Source organism: Mesoplodon mirus (assembly GCF_964341445.2).
Source record: "Mesoplodon mirus genome assembly, chromosome: 12".
Lineage (NCBI taxonomy): Eukaryota > Metazoa > Chordata > Mammalia > Artiodactyla > Ziphiidae > Mesoplodon > Mesoplodon mirus.
In genome coordinates this window covers 64845651-64870755 of record NC_138988.1, presented here as the reverse complement: position 1 = coordinate 64870755, position 25105 = coordinate 64845651, and the positions used below count along the sequence as shown (strand labels likewise).

General features: G+C 36.3%; 1 protein-coding gene across 1 annotated transcript in view; it reads left to right on the top strand.

The window, feature by feature from the left end:
- Window positions 1-215: 215 nt before the first annotated feature.
- Window positions 216-25105, top strand: part of FAM83B (family with sequence similarity 83 member B) — a gene marked incomplete at its 3' end in the record, with an annotated part of 69667 nt that continues 44777 nt past the window's right edge. Inside the window, exon 1 of the mRNA XM_082637760.1 lies at window positions 216-662. Coding sequence (XP_082493886.1) covers window positions 219-662 — 444 coding nt within the window. The 5' untranslated portion in view covers window positions 216-218. The remainder of the gene's footprint in view (window positions 663-25105) is intronic.

Sequence of the window (25105 nt, the reverse complement as noted above, 5' to 3'; positions counted from 1 at the left end):
GTATTATTATTGCCACTTTGGATATGAAATGTATGTCATATTGAGCTACTGGTACTCATTTTTATGAGTAAATGTAAAAATAACAGTTGACATGGATTATGAAACATTTGATTACAGAATTCTAACTGATCATGATTTCCTTCTTTTTAAATACCCAGATACCTCTCATCCCTGCATGAATGGGCATTTGAAAGTGCCATTGTCAAAGGTCTGCAAGCATGGAGAACTCATCAATGCTTTCCTCCTTGACTGACGAGTGTAAACTAGACAATTACATTGAACCTCACTACAAGGAATGGTATCGAGTAGCTGTGGACACGCTGATTGAACAGGGGTTAGATGCATACCAAGAATTTCTTGCCAAGGAACGAGTGTCAGACTTTCTAGCCGAGGAAGAAATTAATTATATTTTGAAAAATGTTCAAAAAGTGGCACAAAGCACAGCATATTGTACTGATAATTCCTGCGATGATACTTCATCTTCAGGGACTTACTGGCCCGTTGAGTCTGATGTGGAAGCTCCAAATCTTGACTTGGGCTGGCCGTATGTGATGCCTGGACTCTTAAGAGGGACCCACATTGACCTCCTCTTTCATCCACCAAGAGCACAACTACTTACAATTAAGGAAACCGTTCGGAAGATGATAAAAGAAGCAAGAAAGGTAATATTTCTGTTTAAAAATGAAAAATTCGAAATGTGGAAAATCACCAGAGTAGTATAAAAGACATATATGTTAATAAAAGAGTCGATATATTTATAGACCATGCCTATTTCAGGAAATATATATATGGATACGTAGAAAGGTTGTACTTCCCATATCTTGTAAATATCTGAGAGAGTGGTGTTGGCTTCCTGCTACAGGTGGAGATTTCCTTCTCTTCATCATGTACATGAGAGATCTTCACCCATGAAGGCTGAGGTGTATGGACCAGAAAAGAGATGATTTGATGTATTCATAGCCTAAATCACTTACATTTTCCTTAATCTCTGAAAGGAAATATGTGGTTGGCAAATCTGGTGAATTTTTCTCTTTTCTTAACAGGACTGAGCCCTAATTCTTGCTCTGGATATAGTTTATCCTATTAAATAAAGCATAGATTTTCTTATTTATTTCCTAAGTTGTGTGAAAACAGTAAAAAATCAGGTTTGATAATGTAAAATTCTGAAGTAAAGTCCTGAGGTGCTTAGCATTTTAGGGCCTCTGTACTCTCTCTTAAATATTTATATTGGTTTATAAATCTCAGAAATTCTATTTTAGAGCTCAGATAAAACTGTAGAAATGTTCTTTTAATCAATCTAATAAAGCTTCTTGGGAGTTTTCTATCTACTCACCACCATGATGGATGCTTTGGAAACTACAACAAAATTTCCCAGGCTGTTTATTGAGTTTTAAAATATATGAACAAAAAGTTATGATTCTTAACTATGAAGTGTCTATTTCTTAGTTACGGATACTATACAGCATAGAAATTTAGATCTAAAAGGGGCCTTGGGATGCACACGTACACGGCATTGCTTTCTTTCATGTCAACAAGACACAGAAATGCTTGGGAAAGCATGCTTTTATGAAGTACAGACATATTAGACCCTTGAAACCCACAGCGACATGGTAGTTTAGAAGACAGGCAACTAAGATCCTCCCGTTCACATTAGGAAGACACAGTCTTCCGAGGCTACTGTCAAACTCAGGCTTTACAAAAGTAAGCTGATTTTTTCCCCCTGGGCCTGTTAAACTCAAATAACCTGACCTTGTAATCATATTAACTCCTTTAGCAGGGTTACATCAAGGAATCACTATTCCAGTTATTAAACATTAGCTATAGAATCAGGTACACGGTAGGTGTCCAAACTTTCATTGAATGAATTGAACTGTCAGTTCAATTTTCTGAATTGAACCATGAGGATTTTTAAAACTGGACTATCCTGTGCTCTGAGAACAAAGTATACAATTGTATTTTGTGAAACAACAGAAGTCAAGAAAATATATGAGTCCTTGTAAAGGTAAAACAACAAATATCAAGTATGAACATTTGTGAATTTCTGTTTGGGGAGACAATATGTTTTTGAACTACAGTGTTAACTGAAAATTGAAAAATACATCAGTGAAGCTTAATATTTTTTATTATGGTAAACTTAGTAGTTATGAGTTCATTAGCCTGCACCACAGTTAATCTCCTATGGGGCATTGCATTTCTGTGGCACAAAATGAAATTCAGGAGCTAGCATGAGTTCTTGGGCTAGCACTTACTGGAAACTGAACATTAGTCATGACTGTCTGATGTATTTTTCTTTCTAAAGTGGCAGCTATTTATTTAGTGAGCCTCTAAAAGTAATATCCTCTGCCTGGTCATTGTCTGTTTAGAATTCCTACTTGAATTAACAAGCTGAGGAACTCAAAGTCCAAACTGTAAAACAATAATGTAATGCTTTGCTTCTCTTTCACCAAATCTAAGTGGCATAAAATAAGAAAGAATTCTACCTTTATACATACCCAGGGTATGTATATTACCTTGTATATACATATCCAAGCTGAATTCAAAGAAAGAGAATTATTTGAACTTTATAAGTTGAGTATATTGAAATTGAATATAAATCATAATAGATTACTTAGTGGTTTTCTTTCCTTTTTTTTCCCAAAAGCATTGGACAATGTGTTTGTTTCTAACCAGATGCAATAAATATTGAGGTTAAATGGGCTATAAATTCATGGGATGTATATTTTGTGAATATTTTGGAAATTTCTTCATATGTCACTATGTTAATTTAAAGATTTTTGAAGGATCCAATACTCCAGAGAAGAAAAAGTTATTGATCACATTTTTATAAAATTTTAGACTATTTAGCCCATAACTGAACAAGGTCATGTGAAAAATGTTAAAATAAGAAGAGCAAATATTATTATGAAATACAAGCTTGTTGGAATACGTTGCCTTTTAAATATTCTGCCTGCTTTTCACGACTATCATTTATTCAGCAGGTAAGTTATGCTCTTGTAAACCTTCAGAATCAAGCCTGTTAGTTATTATGATAAACTTCTTGTTTCTGAACTATTTTCAGAAGACAAATTCTCTTTATTGGTAACTCTCAATGAATTGTCATGACAGGATGAAATGTATGAAGAGGATGATCTATTTTTTTCATAAAATACTTGAATAATGTTTATTTTAGTGAATAGAATAAAGATTTTTACCTCTGTGAAATTCTTTTGTTAATCAACATTATGAAACTCTATGGAGCTATGAGGCCATAACAAGGAGAGCTAGGAACTAGCAAAGCAGAATCCAGGAAACAATCTCAGAGAAGAATTTAAATTCATTTTCACTGCTCTGTTTGCAATTAAGATAAGGTGCTTATGAAAATAAATGTCACACAATGGGAAAAAAATCTTAAAATAATAAAAAGAAGCCAAAAACAGGTTTCTTAGAGGTCCAAACATTTGAAGTCTGATCATAACCACTGAAAATATTTTGGTTTTGAATTTCATTAATTTATATGCATTTGTTTTATTATCTCTGAATCATTCTGTTTTTATAAGCAGAATATAATCTTTATAGTATTTCAAAAATCCATAGATTTGTTTGTATTTGTTCATTTCATTTATGCCAGTTGTCACAGGTTATTCTGAGAGATTTTTGTTTCTTCTTTTGTTTCCTTTTTGATTCTCTCTCTCTTTTTTTTTTTTTTTCTATTGGATATTTGCTTATTTGGCTATTTGAGAATTTTCCTTTGGGAAAATCTAATTACAGGTAATACCTTGTGCCCTAAAAGGGTCTTATTTTTATTTACCGGCTCTTTCCTAACTTTCTTCTATTTTTCACTGTGTGGTTGACATAATTAAATTTGGTTCAACTTTATAAAGTCTGATAGTACCTAACAAGACTTTTCCCAGGTAATTATCTGTCTGTCAAGAGGTGTTCCCAAGATGATATATGCATTTATTCCTAATTACTGCGACTACCTCTTATGAAAATGTCCCCTCTAATTAATTTAAAAAGTCATCTTTCATTAAAGTCATTTTTCTTCTGTCCACTCAGTGATAAATATCACTAAAGTAATCATTTCTGATACTCTTGAACATGTAAATGTTTAACCAGAATGCTGCTGTCCTCTCTGTTTCCTAATTCTAAGCTAGCATCTTCCATGAGATGTGACTCTTACTCTTGAGAAATATGGAGTTGAGAAGATACATAAGCAAAAGTCTAGTGAGAATTAGAGCAGAAGTGATCCCTGAGGTGCTCTGTCCTGCATCTCCTGAGTTCAGATCTTGGTTGCTCCCTGAGTCAATGCTCCTAGGCATGTCTGTTATGGCCTCAGAACTCTTTTTTTTTTTTTCTACATCCTTTTTGGAGTATAATTGCTTTACAATGGTGTGTTAGTTTATGCTTTATAACAAAGTGAATCAATTATACAAATACATATGTTCCCTCTTGCATCTCCCTCCCTCCCAGCCTCCCTATCCCACCCTTCCAGGCAGTCACAGAGCACAGAGCTGATCTCCCTGTGCTATGGAGCTACTTCCCACTAGCTATCTACCTTATGTTTGGTAGCGTATATATGTCCATGCCTCTCTCTCGCTTTGTCACAGCTTACCCTCCCCCCTCCCCATATCCTCAGCTCCATTCTCTAGTAAGTCTGTGTCTTTCTTCCTGTCTTACCCCTAGGTTCTTCATGACATTTTCTTTTCTTAAATTCCATATATATGTGTTAGCATATGGTATTTGTCTTTCTCTTTCTGACTTACTTCACTCTGTATGACAGACTCTAGGTCTATCCACCTCATTACAAATAGCTCAATTTCGTTTCTTTTTATGGCTGAGTAATATTCCATTGTATATATGTGCCACATCTTCTTTATCCATTCATCTGACGATGGACACTTAGGTTGTTTCCATCTCTGGGCTATTGTAAATAGAGCTGCAATGAACATTTTGGTACATGACTCTTTTTGAATTATGGTTTTCTCAGGATATATGCCCAGTACTGTGATTGCTGGGTCATATGGTAGTGCTATTTTTAGTTTTTTAAGGAACCTCCATACTGTTCTCCATAGTGGCTGTACTAATTCACATTCCCACCAGCAGTGCAAGAGTGTTCCCTTTTCTACAAAACCTCTCCAGAATTCATTGTTTCTAGATTTTTTGATGATGGCCATTCTGACTGGTGTGAGATGATATCTCATTGTAGTTTTGATTTGCACTTCTCTAATGATTAATGATGTTGAGCATTCTTTCATGTGTTTGTTGGCAGTCTGTATATCTTATTTGGAGAAATGCCTATTTAGGTCTTCTGCCCAGTTTTGGATTGGGTTGTTTTTTTACTATTGAGCTGCATGAGCTGCTTATAAATTTTGGAGATTAAGCCTTTGTCAGTTGCTTCATTTGCAAATATTTTCTCCCATTCTGAGGGTTGTCTTTTGGTCTTGTTTATGGTTTCCTTTGCTGTGCAAAAGCTTTGAAGTTTCATTAGGTCCCATTTGTTTATTTTTGTTTTTATTTCCATTTCTCTAGTAGGTGGGTCCAAAAGGATCTTGCTGTGATTTATGTCATAGAGTGTTCTGCCTATGTTTTCCTCTAAGAGTTTGATAGTTTCTGGCCTTACATTTAGGTCTTTAATCCATTTTGAGCTTATTTTTGTGTATGGTGTTAGGGAGTGATCTAATCTCTTACTTTTACATGTCCCTGTCCAGTTTTCCCAGCACCACTTATTGAAGAGGCTGTCCTTTCTCCACTGTACATTCCTGCCTCCTTTATCAAAGATAAGGTGACCATATGTGAATGGGATTATCTCTGGGCTTTCTATCCTGTTCCATTGATCTATATTTCTGTTTTGTGCCAGTACCATACTGTCTTGATTACTGTAGCTTTGTAGTATAGTCTGAAGTCAGGGAGCCCAATTCCTCCAGCTCCGTTTTTCGTTCTCAAGAATGCTTTGGCTATTCGGGGTCTTTTGTGTTTCCATACACACTGTGAAATTTTTTGTTCTAGTTCTGTGAAAAATGCCAGTGGTAGTTTGATAGGGATTGCATTGAATCTGTAGATTGCTTTGGGTAGTAGAGTCATTTTCACAATGTTGATTCTTCCAATCCAAGAACATGGTATATCTCTCCAACTATTTGTATCATCTTTAATTTATTTCATCAGTGTCTTATAGTTTTCTGCATACAGGTCTTTTGTCTCCTTATGTAGGTTTATTCCTAGATATTTTATTCTTTTTGATGCAATGGTAAATGGGAGTGTTTTCTTGATTTCTCTTTCAGATTTTTCATCATTAGTATATAGGAATGCCAGAGATTTCTGTGCATTAATTTTGTATCCTGCTACTTTACCAAATTCATTGATTAGCTCTAGTAGTTTTCTGGTAGCATCTTTAGGATTCTCTATGTATAGTATCATGTCATCTGCAAACAGTGACAACTTTACTTCTTCTTTTCCAATTTGGATTCCTTTCATTTCCTTTTCTTCTCTGATTGCTGTGGCTAAAACTTCCAAAACTATGTTGAATAAGAGTGGTGAGAGTGGGCAACCTTGTCTTGTTCCTGTCCTTCGTGAAAATGCTTTCAGTTTTTCACCATTGAGGACGAGGTTGGCTGTGGGTTTGTCATATATGGCCTTTATTATGTTGAGGAAAGTTCCCTATATGCCTACTTTCTGGAGGTTTTTTTAATCATATATTGGTGTTGAATTTTGTCAAAAGCTTTCTCTGCATCTATTGAGATGATCATATGGTTTTTCTCCTTCAATTTGTTAATATGGTGTATCACATTGATTGATTTGCATATATTGAAGAAACCTTGCTTTCCTGGAATAAACCCCACTTGATCATGGTGTATGATCCTTTTAATGTGCTGTTGGAATCTGTTTGCTAGTGTTTTGTTGAAGATTTTTGCATCTATGTTTGTCAGAGATATTGGCCTGCTGTTTTCTTTCTTTGTGGCATCCTTTTCTGGTTTTGGTATCAAGGTAATGGTGGCCTCGTAGAATTCGTTTGGTAGTGTTCCTCCGTCTGCTATATTTTGGAAGAGTTTGAGAAGAATAGGTGTTAGCTCTTCTCTAAATGTTTGATAGAATTTGCCTGTGAAGCCATCTGGTCCTGGGCTTTTGTTTGTTGGAAGATTTTTAATCACAGTTTCAATTTCAGTGCTTGTGATTTGTCTGTTCATATTTTCTATTTCTTCCTGATTCAGTCTTGGCAGTTTGTGCATTTCTAAGAATTTGTGTATTTCCTCCAGGTTGTCCATTTTATTGGCATAGCGTTGCTTGTAGTAATCTCTCATGATCTTTTGTATTTCTGCAGTGTCAGTTGTTACTTCTCCTTTTTCATTTCTAATTCTATTGATTTGAGCCTTCTCCCTTTTTTTCTTGATGAGTCTGGCTAATGGTTTATCAATTTTGTTTATCTTCTCAAAGAACCAGCTTTTAGTTTTATTGATCTTTGCTATCGTTTCCTTCCTTTCTTTTCCTTTTATTTCTGATCTGATTCTTATGATTTCTTTCTTTCTGCTAACTTTGGGTTTTTTTCTTCTTCTTTCTCTAATTGCTTTAGCTGCAAGGTTAGATTGTTTATTCGAGATGTTACCTGTTTCTTAAGGTGGGATTGTATTGCTATAAACTTCCCTCTTAGAACTGCTTTTGCTGCATCCCATAGGTTTTGGGTCATTGTGTCTCCATTCTCATTTATTTCTAGGTATTTTTTTGATTTCCTCTTTAATTTCTTCAGTGATCATTTCATTATTATGTAGTGTATTGTTTAGCCTCCATGTGTTTGTATTTTTTACAGATCTTTTCCTGTAATTGATATGTGGTCTCATAGTGTTGTGGTCAGGAAAGATACTTGATACAATTTCAATTTTCTTAAATTTACCAAGGCTTGATTTGTGACCCAAGATATGATCCATCCTGGAGAATGTTCCATGAGCAATAGAGAAAAATGTGTATTCTGTTATTTTTGGATGGAATGTCCTATAAGTATCAATTAAGTCCATCTTGTTTAATGGATCATTAAAAGCTTGTGTTTCCTTATTTATTTTCATTTTGGATGATGTGTCCATTGGTGAAAGTAGGGTGTTAAAGTCCCCTACTATGAATATGTTACTGTCGATTTCCCCTTTTATGACTGTTAGCATTTGCCTTATGTATTGAGTTGCTCCTATGTTGGGTTCACAAATATTTACAATTGTTATATCTTCTTGGATTGATCCCTTGATTATTATGTAGTGTCCTTCTTTGTCTCTTCTAATAGTCTTTATTTTAAAGTCTCTTTTGTCTGATATGAGAATTGCTACTCCATCTTTCTTTTAGTTTCCATTTGCATGGACTATCTTTTTCCCTCCCCTTACTTTCAGTCTGTATGTGTCTCTAGCTCTGAAGTGGGACTCTTGTAGACAGCATATATATGGGTCTTGTTTTTGTATCCATTCAGCCAATCTGTGTCTTTTGGTGGGAGCATTTAGTCCATTTACATTTAAGGTAATTATTGATATGTATGTTCCTATCCCATTTTCTTAATTTCTTTGGGTTCATTATTGTAGGTCTTTTCCTTCTCGAGTTTCTTGCCTAGAGAAGATCCTTTCACATTTGTTGTAAAGGTGGTTGGGTGGTGCTGATCTCTCTCAGCTGTTGCTTATCTGTAAAGGTTTTAATTTCTCCATCAAATCTGAATGAGGTCCTTGCTGGGTAGAGTAATCTTGGTTGCAGGTTTTTCTCCTTCATCACTTTAAGTATGTCCTGCCAGTCCCTTCTGGCTTGCAGAGTTTCTGCTGAAAGATCAGCTGTTAACCTTATTGGGATTCCCTTGTGTGTTATTTGTTGTTTTTCCCTTGCTGCTTTTAATATGTTTTCTTTGTATTTAATTTTTGACAGTTTGATTTATATGTGTCTTGCCATGTTTCTCCTTGGATTTATCCTGTATGGGACTCTCTGTTCTTCCTGGACTTAATTAACTATTTCCTTTCCCATATTAGGGAAGTTTTCAACTATAATCTCTTCAAATATTTTCTCAGTCCCTTTCTTTTTCTCTTCTTCTTCTGGAACCCCTGTATTTTGAATGTAGGTGCATTTAATGTTGTCCCAGAGATCTCTGAGACTGTCCTCAGTTCTTTTCATTGTATTTTCTTTATTCTGCTCTGCAGTAGTTATTTCTATTATTCTATCTTCCAGGTCACTTATCTGTTCTTCTGCCTCAGTTTTTCTGCTATGGATCCCTTCTAGAGTATTTTTAATTTCATTTATTGTGTTGTTCATCATTGCTTGTTTCATCTCTTGTTCTTCTAGGTCCTTGTTCATTGTTTCTTGCATGTTGTCTATTCTATTTCCAAGATTTTGTATCATCCTTACTTTCATTATTCTGAATTCTTTTTCAGGTAGACAGCCTATTTCCTCTTCATTTGTTAGGTCTGTTGGGTTTTTATCTTGCTCCTTCATATGCTATGTGTTTTTGTGTCTTCTCATTTTGCTTATCTTCCTGTGTTTGTGGTCTCCTTTTTGCAGGCTCCAGGTTTGTAGTTCCCATTGTTTTTGGTGCCTGTCCCCAGTGGCTAAGGTTGGTTTAGTGTGTTGTGTAGGCTTCCTGGTGGAGAGGACTTGTGCCTGTTTCTTGTGGATGAGGCTGGATCTTGTCTTTCTGGTATGCAGGTGCACGTCTGGTGGTGTGTTTTGGGGTGTCTGTGGACTTATATGAATTTAGGCAGCCTCTCTGCTAATGGGTGTGGTTGTGTTCCTGTCTTGCTAGTTGTTTGGCATAGGGTGTCCAGCACTGTAGCCTGCTGGCTGTTCCTTGAACCTGGGTGTTGGTGTTGAGATGGAGATCTCTGGGAGATTTTCACTGTTTGATATTACATGGAGCTGGGACGTCTCTTGTGGACCAGTGTCCTGAAGTTGGCTCTCCCACCTCAGAGGCACAGCACTGACTTCTGGCTGCAGCACAACAGCCTTTCATCCACATGGCTCAGAATAAAGGGAGAAAAAGTAGAAAGAAAGAATTAGTAGTAGTAGAAAGAAAGAAAGAAAGAAAGAAAGAAAGAAAGAAAGAAAAAGAAAGAAAAGAGGGAGGGAGGAAGGAAGGAAGGAGGGAAGGAAAAAAAGTAAGAAAGAAGATAAAGTAAAATAAAATAAAGTAAGATAAAATAAAATAGTTATTAAAATAAAAAATAATTATTAAGAAAAAAAATTTTAAAAACAGAAAAAGAAAAACAAACAAACAAACAAAAAACGACCAGAAAGAACCCTAGGACAAATGGTGGAAGCAAAGCTATACAGACAAAATCTCACACAGAAGCATACACATACACACTTAAAAAAGAGGAAAAGGGGAAAAAATCATAAATCTTGCTCTCAAAGTCCCCCTTCTCAATTTGGGATGATTCATTGTCTATTCATATATTCTACAGATGCAGGGTACCTTAAGTTGATTGTGGAGCTTTAAACCGCTGCTTCTGAGGCTGCTGGGAGAAATTTACCTTTCTTTTCTTTGTTCTTACAGCTCCCGGGGCTCAGCTTTGGATTTGGCCCCGCCTCTGCATGTAGGTTGCCAGAGGGCGTCTGTTCTTCGCTCAGACAGGACAGGGTTAAAGGAGCCGCTGAGTCTGGGGCTCTTGCTCACTCAGGCCGTGGTGGAGCGGGGTACGGAGTGCAGGGCAAGCCTGTGGCGGCAAAGGCCGGTGTGACATTGCACCAGCCGGAGGCGCACTGTGCGTTCTCCCGGGGAAGTTGTCCCTGGCTCCTGGGACCCTGGCAGTGGCGGGCTGCACAGGCTCCCTGGAAGGGGGTTGTGGATAGTGACCTGTGCTCTCACACAGGCTTTTTGGTGGCGGCAGCAGCAGCCTTAGCATCTTATGTCCGTCTCTGGGGTCCGCGCTTTTAGCCGTGGCTCGTGCCCATCTCTGGAGCTCCTTTAAGCAGCTCTCTTAATCCCCTCTCCTCATGCACCAGGAAACAAAAAGGGAGGGAAAAGTCTCTTGCCTCTTCGGCAGGTCCAGACTTTTTCCCGGACTCCCTCCCGGCTAGCCGTGGTGCACTAACCCCTTCAGGCTGTGTTCACGCCGCCAACCCCAGAGTGCTCTCCCTGCGCTCCGACCGAAGCCCGATCCTCAGCTCCCAGCCCCGCCTGCCCCGGCCGGTGAGCAGACAAGCCTCTCGGGCTGGTGAGTGCTGGTTGACACCGATCCTCTGTGCGGGAATCTCTCCACTTTGCCCTCCGCACCCCTGTTGCTGTGCTCTCCTCCGTGGCTCCGAAGCTTCCCCCCTCCGCCACCCGCAGTCTCCACCCGCGAAGGGGCTTCCTAGTGTGTAGAAACCTTTCCTCCTTCACAGCTCCCTCCCACTGGTGCAGGTCCCATTCCAGTCCTTTTGTCTCTGTTTATTCTTTTTTCTTTTGCCCTACCCAGGTACGTGGGGAGTTTCTTGCCTTTTGGGAGGTCTGAGGTCTTCTGCCAGCGTTCAGTAGGTGTTCTGTAGGAGTTGTTCTACCTGTAGATGTATTTCTGGTGTATCTGTGGGGAGGAAGGTGATCTCTGTGTCTTACTCTTCCGTCATCTTCCCTTCAACCTCCAGAATTCTTAGTAATACAGAGAAACATTTACTACCAGGTGGCCCATTGCCACAAACGGGAAGGTGGACTAATGATGGGGGCTTCTGGGATTTGATGGGTGTTATACAAGTAACACTGGCCTAGAGGGTTGATAACTAACTAGTTATGGATTGAACAAGTCATTGTACACCACAGGTATCTTCCCTTGTTTAATGAAAGACATGAAGCAAACCATTTTAGGGTTTTTTAAATCGAATGCTCTATCCAAATCTCTAATAGCACTTACCACCTCAAGCTTATTTCAATATGTTATACTGAATTAGTTCATTATATGAATAATATATATTGTGTCATAGTGTGTCACTTTCATCACTATTACTTTGCAGCCATATCCTGCCCAGCTAAGCGATATTTGTGTTTGTCAGTGCCCTTATTAGACTAGGGTTATCTCTCTCCCGATATTCCTAATTTTTATTAAGAATTTCCTCTCTGCACCCTCCCTCTTCCAACACAAAGAATATTTCTTTGTTTAAATTTGAGTCAAAATTAGTGTCTTCCAAAAAATAGCTTTTGCTTAGTAAGATTTAATGACATTAGTATCCTGTGACATTAATTTGAACAGCTTTTCTTTGAATAAAATGCATTATATGTGTGTGTATATACGTGTGTGTGTGAGTGTGTGTGTGTGTGAGAGAGAGAGTAAGAGAGAGAGAGAAAGAGAGTGAGAGATCTTGTTAAAAATCTTTTTAAAATTGTACTGACTTTACCATGTTAACTCTCACTGTGTCTGCATGGGAATACTCTCTGTATGCCAAACTTCTGGTTCTTTATTCCTATCCTGCACTACTAACAATAACCCTGATAATTTTAACACAGTTACTTAAGGGAGAGGAAAGAGGAAATAAGATGCTCTTTACCCTTATTGCAAAATAGAGTTTTGAGTTTCCTTGACTGACTTGATAACTTTCACAGGCAGAAAGCTGCAGCCTCTTTTAATTGCCAATTTCAAATAATACTTTTTTTCAAAGAGACTTCATGGAATGACATGAAGGCTCTGAATCTCAGAGTCAGTTAGGGCTGGGTTGAATTCCAACTCAAACAGCTCTTCGCACTAGACATTATACTACAAACTCTCTGAGCTTTAGTTTTCTCATCTGTAAAACGGAGATGCTAATACTCCATAGGATCCTTGTGAGAGTGGAATGAATTGGCTGACATATCTACCATGACACCTCCACATGTTTAATACCCTGCGTGTGGTGTTGAGATGATGGCGACCCCTTCTTCTCCTCCTTCTACTTTTCCTCTTACTACGTTACTCCAGACCTTTATTTTGTCAAAGAATCCATCAGCCTTTGTTTCTAAAATTAAATTTTATTGGAGTGTAGTTGCTTTACAATGTTGTTAGTTTCTACTGTACAGCAAAATGTATCAGCTATACATATACGTATATCCACTCTTTTTTGGATTTCCATCCGATTTATGTCACTACAGTGTATTAAGTAGAGCTCTCTGTGCTATGCAGTATGTTCCCATTAGTTGTCTATTTTATACATAGTATCAATAGCATATATGTGTCAATCCCAATCTCCCAACTCCTCCCACACACCCCCTTCCCCCTTGGTATCCATACATTTTTTTCTCTATGTGTGTCTCTATTTCTGCTTTACAAATAAGATCATCTATACCATTTTTTCTAGATTCCACATACATGTATTAATATACGGTATTTGTTTTATCAGCCTGTATTTTTGCATCACTGTGATTTGTCATTTCTTCTTTAAAAGTGAGAGCAACGAATGACCAAGCCCAGTATTTAACAAGACAGCATCTTACCAGGAATGCCAGCCAGGGTTATTAGCTGTTGTTGAAATGACTCAAACCCATTTCTGAATTATCATGGTGATTATGGACACTGCATTAGCGATCTACATAGCATTTTCCCAGTATTACTGCTTAGAAAGTTCAAAATGGGAAAATTTTGATTCAACATATGTATGTATATTTGAAAATAAGACCCACTGTGAAGACAGCTTAGATGTATGAATTTTATACTCAGGATGTGCAGAAAAGGCATCTCTTTTATGGACAGCTATTCACAGTTGAAGAAAAAATTCTAAACCTGCTTTCTTACATAAAGATCCAAAGATCTGAAAAGCTACAGAGTTCTGGTGAAAAGCTAAGGTGGAGGTAGGGGAACATTCTGTAGACCAAGAGGGAAAAAGGTAGTCATTCCATTTTCATCTTGAATTTTAAAAGTGATAATTTTATTAGGTTTTTAAATAAAGACATTATACAAGGGTTCCATATTTATAAAAAAGCAGAGCAAGTTTTTGTAAGTTTTTAAAGTTCATATTTATTATAGACTTGCCGTTTAGTGTCACAAGTTGGTTTAAGTAACTTTGAGTTTATGAACTATTATTACTTACTAAATATTCTGATGTAATTCAAAAAGTAATGTGTGCCTTTTTTTGTTACATACTTTATATCACAAGGGGTAATTAAATAAATTATTTAATAGATATGAAACATTATACTAATTATATTCACTTAAATGTCTTTATGATGACTTTCGTAAAAATATTTATGATATTAAAAAAAGTAATATTAGGTATATTATTTAAGGTCTACCATAATTAGTCTTAGATTAAAAAAACTTTGCTTTCCTGATAGAGGGGCTGTTTTTCTTCTCTGTGGAAGCAAAAAAATCTGGTGTATGAAAAAAAAAATAAATTATTGTATAAGACCTCCAGCTTGGTTTTTATACTAAAGTTATGTGTGATTTATGAGTTTCAGATGTTTTACCAGGCTATGTCTTATCAGGTAAAGTCTTAAATCACCCATGATTTTCATTTTTAACCGATTTTCGCTTGAAAGTGGCAATTTGGGGAAGAGTTTACTTTTTAAAAGAAAACTTAGAATATTTAGAGGGGCCAATAAACTTACCAGAAACTCTGCCTTGGTGATATTAACCTATACCTCTGTTAATAGTTGGAAAGAAAAAAATTTAAAATTTGAATTATTTCAGAGTGCGCATGATTTATCCGATTAAAGGAAATGTTTTAAAGACCATTTCTGTAATAAATGAGGAGTGCTATGGAGAAAAACAAAACACAAATATGGCTGGATAAGGAACGCTGATTGAGAGCGGTGGCAGGGGATAGTTTGTGATGTTAAATTGGGTGTTCAGAAGAGGCCTCATCAAGAAGGTGACATTGGAGTCAAGATTTGAGGAAAGAAGGAATGAGCCCTGTATCTCTTTGAGGGCAGAGCAGACTAGACATAGGGTAAACTTTAGAGCAGGGACATGCCTTCTTGTTTGTTAGAGGAACAGTATGGATGCCAGTTCCTGGACCCAAGAAAGCAATGGAGAGATGAGTTAGGTGAGTTCAGAGAGGTATCATGGAGGTCCTCATGGACCATTACAAAGACATTGGCTTATGTTCCATGTAAAATGGGGAGCCACTGGAGAATTTTGGGCAAAAGAGAGACATGATCAATTTGAAATATGCTTTATTTTAAAAGGGCACATCTGGCTGCAGTATTGAAAATTGACTATAGGGACTCAAGAATAAGCGTAGCAGAGGCTTTTACAATAATTCAAATGTGATATGATATTGTCTTAGATCACCAGGATGGTAGCAGTGCTGCTCAGATTTCGGATATATTTTGAAGGCAGTAAAATGTGGGGTATGAAATAAGTTGAAGAATATAAGATGACCCCAAAATTTTTGGCCTGAGCAACTAGGATTATGGCATTGTCCTTTGAGGTTGGCCTCAGGGTCATGAGAGAGTTGGAATCAGGAAGCAGGCAGAGACCAAGGCACAGAGGCTTTTAAGTTATCATTTTCACCAAAGCCCTGAGATAGTTGACTGGTGATGGGAGCCACCAAGAGCAACATATGTGTCTAAATAGAGATTAGGGTTCAGATTAGAATCTACATCCAGAGTGGCTGGACTTGGAAATAGTTCTGGTCCTGAGCTCATCGGTGAGAGATGGCCTAGGAAGTACCTGGATAAGACTCAGATATAATGAAGTAGGTTAAAAAAAAAAAAGTGTGAGATAAGAAGACTGGCTGGATGATGACCAGGGACCTGATAAGGCAGGAGGTTATATAAACTGCTGAGAAGCAGAGCCTCCCAAGGGCAAGTGTTAAGCAACCCCATGTGCTGGTCAGGTGAGGGGAAAAACAAGAACTGGGAGGTTGCCTTTGGGACCTCACTTTCTTCAGAGGTCACCTTGGGTCATACATGTTGAGGAGTAGGAGATGTACCGTGGAGAGCATGACATTTTAGACAACAGGGAATGTGGAGGGAGTAGAGTGGGGCTGGAAGAAGGAAGGCGGTGGGGTGTGTGTGTTGAGATCAAATTGTGAAGGTCCTTCAGTCCAGCTTTGCGGGTATGGACAGTGGGAGGTCATGAAATGTTTCATGATGTAATACCATTACATCCGATCTTGGACATATTAACATTTTGTTGGTTAGTTGAAATGTAGAGGGAAATATAAAACAGTTTGTAGCATATATTGGGATAATGCTCACCAACAGGCTGATAATGGCCTGGAGCTGACGATGTCTTCTTGAAATGAGAATATACCTTCAATTTCCTGCAGGAATAGAAAAATATAACTACTTAATTATGTGTCCTAAAGAAGTTGATTTGGGGGGGCGGTGCTTAAAGCTATTTTAGAATGTCTTAATATTTTAAGTCAATAAAATTTATTTCTGTATAAAAAGTTTCAACTACATACTATACTGTATATAGTTTATATGTCTTTACTGAATCCCTGCTATGTTCATGACACTGTTAGGTCATACAAGTAGAAAAAGAAATACTTCAAGTGGTTTAGAATCTAATATTTGGGAGATGTGCTAAAAGATTTCTGGGAGATGTATAGATAAGAGGTTGAGGGTGTATGGACATTATGTGAGTGACCTATGTATTACAAAGGGTCTTGATTTTTTCCCCACCTTTTTACTCTATGTATCAGAGTGTTATAGAGATATTTCTTGAAGTTTCAAAGTAGAAAAGTTTTGATGTAGTTGAAATGCCTTCAAAATATTTGCTGGCAGAGACAGATTACTAGTTCAATGATTGTATAGAGTAAAGGTTTATTTTTTCTTATTATCAGAGTATACTTATTCCTTATAGAAAATATGGGGGAATATAGAGGAGGGGGTTAAGAAAATAAACTTTAGAAAATTTCTTCCCTCTAAGATATAAATAGATGGATAGAGAAGTACATGTGCACACAACTCTGTGTGTGAGTGTGTGTGTGTGTGATCTGTGAACACCAAATATTAGATCGCTGAAATAGAATGTTCACATATAATATAGTTGAGATATATTTGAAATTATGTGTAACAATTTGCCTCCTGCTTTTTCCACTTAGGACTTTTCCCATAATAAAATACTTGATTTCCTGAGCTGAAAAGCAAAGGCATATAGAACGGGGCAGTGGAGGCTGCTTGGGTGCAGGTAATAAGGAAGTTCATTGTCTCTTGGGAATTAGAAAACAACAATAAGTCTGACTAAAAGGCAGTGTGCTTTTTTATGACACCGTGAGCTGGCAGTTGTAAATAATATCAGGGATAATGTGCTCTTTCTCTCCAGGGCAGCCTCTGCTGCAGGCAGGATGGATCCCTGATACCTGGACCTGTACCTACCCTCCTCCCACCCCTCAGCACACAAGTACTGATATGATAAGCATCTCCCAGTAATATTCCTTTAGAAAGCCTTTAGAATTTGGAAATGAAGAAAGCCTCATAACTATTTTTGCATAATTATTAACTACTTAATAATTAATCTCGAAGCTTTAAAAGCAGAAAAATCAGTAAGTGTACATTTTCTTTCCTTTGGGCTGTATTAATGTCTTATTAATCATCACCTATCAATTTTCCCCCTAAGAAGTCAAACAAATATTTTAATCAAGTAATTAAATGTGAAAATGCAAAAACATTGCCATTTGGCTAAATATCAATCCAATATGTGCTAATGGAAAATCCATAATCATGGGAAAAAATCAGTATCTGAGTCACAGTACATGGCCATACTCAAGCCTGATGAAATTTGGGAGCAGTTACTTAAAAAAAGAAAAGAATCTCGGGTTAGTGACCATGTGGTCTTTTTACTAATGAGCAGTTGGAAATTGAGAAAGTCCAAAAGTGCAAAGTCACCCAACTGATTAGTAACTCTCAGTACAGATCATATTCAGGGGTTTCCATTCCCAGACTCATATCACGTTGCTTCTCTACTGGGAAGGAGAACTAAATTTGTTCATGACATTAATACTATCTAGCATTTATTGGCTGGTATCTGCCAGGCAGTGTGCTAAGCTCTTTATATGTATTAATATTTATATTCACAACAGCTCTCTCAGGTAGGTACCTCTGTTGCCTCCTTTCATGGGTGAAGAACAAATAGGTTAAATAATTTATACTAGGATGTGAAGTAGGCAATGCTGGTACTTGAGCCCAAACAGAGCACCTGATAGACCTTCCATGCTGGTACCAGCAAACCACTGAATTCTCAGGACACTTTTGTACAGGCCCTATTACATTCGGGTCTTGATGATGTACCAGATAGAGTCCAGGTCAACAAGCTTGGCATATATGAGGCTCCTCCTGTTAAAGGTGGTTCCCGCTGCATCCTCACCTTTGTGCTTTATCTCCTTCCACCTCCCTCCTGTCACTTGACCCTGCAGTGTTACCTACTGCCATTCTGTGGGCCTTCCATGACAGCTTATTGCTTCCTAATTTTCTACATGATTATTCCCCTCCTTGGAATATCCTTTTCCATATTCTTTGCCTCTCATTCATCTTTTAAAATCCATGTTCAATTTTACTTGCTACATTGAGCCCTGATCAATTTTCTTGCCAGATGTTGATTAGTTGCTCTTATGATATTGTCACCTTTATACTTGTCCTTTGGATTTTAGATGAGATATGTTTTGCATTCTGTCATAGGGCTCAGGGTTCTCTACCCATTCTTTTCTTATTTTTTAAACTAGGTTATTTGTTTAAGATTGATTTCTAAGAAATTTTTATGCCATATATTAATTATTTGTCAGATACATGTCTTGCAAATCTCTTCTGTGGCTTACTTTTTCACCCTGATATCATATGTTTGTTTGATAAACAGAGGTTCTTAATTTTAATGTAGCTCAATTTTTTATTTTAGGATTAGCTATTTTGGAGTTTCATGGAAGAAATATTTTTCTACCTACGATCAAGAAGATGTTCTCCTTTGTTAGCTTTTAGAAGTTTTATTTTATCTTTCATATTTGGGTTTACAAATCCTTCTGGTATTGATTTGTGTGTGTCATATGAGGTCAGGGTCCATTTTAATTTTTGTAGAAATACTATCTAGTTGACCTAGTGCCATTTATTGAAAAGATCATCGCTTCTATGCTGTACTGCAGTGACACTATTGTCATAACTTAAGTGACCACTTTGATATTAGTATATTTCTCACTGTATTCTGTTCCTTTGATCTATTTCTTAAACTTGTTCCAAGACCACAGTGCTTTAGTTTTTATAGCTTTATAGTAAGCCTCTCTATTTGGTAGCATGAGTATTCTAGTTTTGTTCTTCTTCAGTATTGCCTTGGCTATTCTAAATCCTTGGCTTTTCTGTAAGAATTTTAGAATCATCTTGTCAATTAAAAAATAATCTGAACTTTTGATTGGTATTATATTGCATCTGTAGACTACTTGAACAGAATTAAACATTACAATATTGAATCTTCCAATCCATGAGTGACATATGTTCCTACATTTATAGTTATAAATACTTTCTTTCAGTGAGATTTTGTAGTTTTCTGTGTATAGGTCTTACACATCACTTGTTTGATTTATTAATGGTTATTTGTTTTTTTCTGACATTAGAAATAATATTTGAATATTTTTGTTCTAATTTTTTCTTCTTTGCTAGTGTGTAGAAATACAATATATTTTTCATATTTTGACCTTGGATTCAATGACTTGATAAATTCATTTATTAATTCCAATAGTTTATGTATAGATTATTTGGAATTTTCTAGATATATCATCATATCTGTAACTAATACTAGTTTTAGTTTCACTTTTTCAATCCTTGTAACTTTTTATATTTTTGATTTACCTTACTACATTGCTAGGTCTTCCATTACAATGTTGAATATAGCATGAAATACAAACAGTACTTTCTGTGAAATTTTTTTAAACAAACTACCATTGCAGTTGTAAAGACTTTTATTGTTGCTTATTTAGAGATAATGTATCTTTTTTCTACATCTGTTTTTAAGACTTCCTTTTCATGTCTCATTTGCAGGAGCTTTAATATGATGTAACTGGATGAGGACTTATTTTTTAATTTCTTTTTCCTTGACATAGTAGAACTTCTTGAATCTGTCTTGTCTTTCTCTTGCTTTAGAAATATCTCAGCTAGCATCTCTTCAAATGTTGATCCTTCTGTTCTATTTCTGCTCCTGTCCTAAGAATTCTAATTGCTGGTGTATACATCTTTGTTTATTTTTACTTAAGCACATCCCATATAATCCATATTCATTTTTGTATCTTCCATAATTTTCTCCCTGTATATTTCATTCTGGATATTTTCTACATAGGTATCTTTAAGTCTTAACCAATCCTTTCCTTGAGTATTATTTATTATTAAACTCAACTGTTGAATTCTTAATTCTGATGTTGGTCTTTTTCAGCCATTTAATTTTTTTTTTTTTTTTTAGGTTTGGGATTTTTTAAATTTATTTATTTATTTTTAACACCTTTATTGGAGTATAATTGCTTTACAATGGTGTGTTAGTTTCTGCTGTATAACAAAGTGAATCAGCTATATATATATATATATATATATATATATATATATATATATATATATATCTCCCCATATTTCCTCCCTATCCCACCCCTCTAGGTGGACACAAAGAACCGATCTGATCTCCCTGTGCTATGAAGCTGCTTCCTACTAGCTATCTATTTTACATTGGATAGTGTATATATGTCCATGACACTCTCTCACTTTGTCCCAGCTTACCCTTCCCCCTGCCCGTGTCCTCAAGTCTATTCTCTATGTCTGTGTCTTTATTCCTGTCCTGCCTCTAGGTTCTTCAGAACTATTATTATTATTTTTCTTTTTCATACTAAATATTCAGATTCCATATATATGTATTAGCATACGGTATTTGTTTTTCTCTTTCTGGCTTACTTCACTCTATATGACAGTCTCTATGTCCATCCACATCAGTACAAGTAACTCAATTTCATTTCTTTTAATGGCTGAGTAATATTCCATTGTATATATGTGCCACATCTTTTTTATCCATTCATCTGATGATGGACACTTAGGTTGCTTCCATGTCCTGGCTACTGTAAATAAAGCTGCAATGAACATTGTGGTACATGACTCTTTTTGAATTATGATTTTCTCAGGGTATAACAGCCATATAATTCTTGAATGCCTTAATAATAGTTATTTTATTTAAAGTCTATTTCTGATGACACCAGTATCTGGATCACCTATAAATCTATTTCTATTATCTGTGTTTTGTTTTTTCCTCTTGGTGTTTGGTCATTTGGCCCTGTCCTCTTACATGCTTGGAATTTTTGATTGAATGCTGAACATTTAGTATGAAAACTTGCAGAAGTAATCTCCACTAAAGAGGATTTAGTTTTCTTTAAGTTGACATTTAAAGTAAGGGTAAGTCAACTTATTCCATACAGGGATTGAGGTATGAGGATGACATTTAGTCTTACAGAATAGTGGGCTATCTCCAGTTTTCATCTACTTCTAGGGTAACTCTTCTGGGATTTCACTGGAGGTATTTAGAGGAGGCTCTTTTTCTTGGAAGAATCTCAACTCCAATTTTTATCTTCCTAATGTGATTTTCAAAGCTTTTCTTAAGCTTAAAAGAGCTTTCTTAAGCTCTTTACCCTCTTATCAACTTTTTTCTCTTTTGTTTCTCATCCTTTTACTCAGTGAGCAATTTAAGATTTGCCAAATGTCTTTAGGGCAATAACTGCATGGAATCCTGAGTTCAGTTTATCATGATTCCCCTTTCTCTATGATCAAGTGTCTGTAAGTCCTTTTTACATTGATGATACTGGAATCCAGTTTCTGTTTTCTTCATCCATCTGAAATTGCTAAAAACTCTTCACCACAGCTTACTGCTTTGGCCTCAGTGCCTTGCTGGGTGAATTGGCAAATGTGAAAAAATATTATGTGAAAAAGTGGCAGGAAACACTTGGCTTTCCTCATTGTTTCTCCTTTATCTATGATCTTGGCTCCACAAATTCTGGCTGCCTTTATTTTTGTTTTTTAGCCTTTATTGTTTTCAGAAAGAATGTTGATGTAATATAAGCTATCATTGTCTTGTATTAGAGGACTCCCTATCATTTAATTTAGAATGAATTAGTATGATTAAATATCACAAAATCTGCGTGTGAGAAAAAAATTACACATATCAGATATATATTAATGGAATTAAAAATAAAAATAAAGGATAAGCTATCACTATTTTAAAGATTAGAAAAAATTGTTTAAAATTTATGTCTAGTACTGAAATATAGATATTACTCATTCAATGAATCAGTTAAAGACTATTTTTATTTTACTCTTATTTTAAGAACTTCTAACATGTTTATGAATGGAGACCATCCTATATTTTATTTTCCTCCTCATGCCTTACTTTTCCAACATTTTTCCATGCAGTACACAACCTCAAACTCATTATTACAACCATTATCTTCATGGAGTTTTGCCTATCTGAGCTGCAAGTGATAGTCTTGTGTTTAAAATACTACTTAAAAAATAGTATACATGTGAGAATACATTTATGTATAGATATTCTATCTGTGTAAGGATAGATGTTCATATTTACATATATTTTATATGTACATGCTTTTCATCATGTTTAAAATCTTAGAGACTTCTTAAAGCACACTTATAAATGATTAACTCCATGGGAAATTTAATTGGGTTTAAGTGCTCCTAGGTTTAAAGCCTTAAAAAAAAATAACTGTGTATGTTTCTAAAATGGCTTTATAATTATTGTAAATATCATGTAGAGCAATATATTATTTAGATATATTAAGTAGCGAGTTTACATATAAATTTTATACATATACTTTTATATTTTAACAATTTCTGTTAAACTTAATTTTTTAATAATATTCTCTCTTTCCCTCTTTTTTATGGCTGTGCCACGTGGCTTGTGGGATCTCAGTTCCCTGTCCAGGGATTGAACCTGGTGCCACAGCAGTGAAAGCACCGAGTCCTAACCACCACCAGGGAACTCCCTAAACCTAATTTTTTAAACAGAAGTATATAATGCCAGATTCTATTCAAAACATCAAGAGGGAAATGAATGGCCCTGAGTGAAACCAAATACAAGAATTTAATAGCATTATATTTGTCAAAGTTATATTCTAGAAAGCATAAGGTTTGGGGAAATGTAGTGTTAATTTTTTCAGATGTATGTTCATTTCACCTTTTTTCAAAAAACATCTGCCACATTCAAAATATAAATGTATTCATTGAGACAAGTACACCAGTCTTTTTCTCTTTCTAAGTTACATTCCAAATAATTTATTTCCGTTAACAATCCAATTTGGAAAACCATGAAGCTCACTTCTAAAATAAAAGGTTGTCATGTCAGCTGCCTTTTTATGTGTTTGTAGAAGTAGACCCATTCTGATTCAGTCATCAGGGCTTTTAGGATTTATTTGCAGTTTCACAGTAGTAAAATCCCTGGAGCTCAGAGTCACAGATTTCCCAGAGCTTATTTTCACGTTTAACATGTGTGTCCACACAGTTTTATTTTTAAGGGTAAGATCAAAGGAATTGAGAGCCCAATTATTTAAAAATACCACTTCAGGAAATGTGACCCAAAGAGTGCACTCATTGACTACACATGTGAAATTCTCCCTTCAGCCTGGAAGTAGAAAAAGTCCTTTTTTTTCTTTTCTCTTTTTTTTTTTTTGTTTTGTTTCCTGGTTACTGCTGAAGAAACTGCTTCAGATTGCTGTAACCTATGTCACAGTATATTCAACTCATGTAATCTCATATTAAGAAGAAACAGTGGCAAGAGAATTTTTAAAATTACACATGTTTATTATGGGGCTTAGCATTTTAAACTGTATTGAACATCTTTACTACTCAGAGGCCAAGAGCTGTTTCCCTGGATAAATCCCTGATGTGAAGACTTTCTAAGTGAATCCCTTTCAACCTCCAGCTTTTCCCCCTCAAAAGCTTAGTAGCGGCTGTCTTCGCTCCTAATCTCCTGTTTTCTTCAGACAAAAAAAAAAAAAAAAAAAAAAAAAAGTCATCTAAACTGCCCCCTGCAGTTCTATTACCTGATTTCTATATCTTTATTTTGTGTTTATAGTTATTTCCCTCTGCTTTCCAGTACAACACACTCAGTGAGTTGCTTGCCTCCATCCTGTTACCATGTCATTTACCATTCTCTCTCTTACTTTTTAATCATTATACTTTCTTAGGGAGTATTTTCCATCAAGCGTCTCTGTTTCTTTATTGCTCTTTCCTCTAATCTCTGCAGTCTGGGTCTGTCTTCCATTCCTCTCTAACCCGGTGCCTCAGGTGCCACAGTTGTCCACATGGTCAAGACACGCCATCCACTTTTTAACAGTCCTCAGCCTCCTCCACTTCTCTGTAGGCACTGGCCATCTTTCATCTCTTATCATTGGTTTCTATGATATTTCTCTCTCTTCATCCTTTTCCTGTACTTCTAGTGTTTCTTTATGTCCTTTGATAGCTCTCTTTCCATCTCCTGAAAGTGAACGTTTTAAAGGTTTTAACCCTTGTGTCTGTTCTCTGCATTTTATTCCTTGGTGTCCCTTTCCACTTCCATGCCTCCTGCTCTTTACAACTCTGGTGTGAACTGTCTTCTGAACGGTGCCCTTTAATTCTAGCTGACTGTCCGACATCTTTACCTACACGGCTCACTGGACTTTCAAATGCAATTATGTCCAAAAGAGTAGCTGGGAGTTTATGAAGCTCCCTAAATGTTTTCTCCTGTCTTATCTCTCTGTGAAAGGCATCATCTCTTTCTTAGATACATACCAAGGCCACAGTACCTTGGAATCACATATGATTCATCCCCGTCTCATGTTACGCTTCCAGTTTTGTCATCGGGCACTGAGGTTTGGACCTCGGCCATGTCTCCCTCCTTCTAATTCTCTCCATTGCTACCGTCCAAGTTCTGCTCCCAACTTTTCATGGTTAATTGCAACAGTCCCTTTAACTCATCTTGCTACCTAACAATTCGACTTTCTCCAGTACCGCTACAGTTTCTTGCCAGAAGGATCAATATCATCCTTTTCTGATTACAAACCTTTGTGTCTTCGCTTTCTTCAAGTGCCACAGAAGCACTGACCACATCCAGAATCTGCCTTCTAGATTTGACATCTGCCATTTTCTGCCTTTAAATATTTTCTTTTGTCCTTCTCTCTTCCAGAATACTCTTCTCCATCTCTACCTACTAATATTGTGTACATTTTGGGCATCATATCTTGCTGTTACATGTGCTAATTTTAAAATATGTCCACAACTCTTCAACAGTCCTCC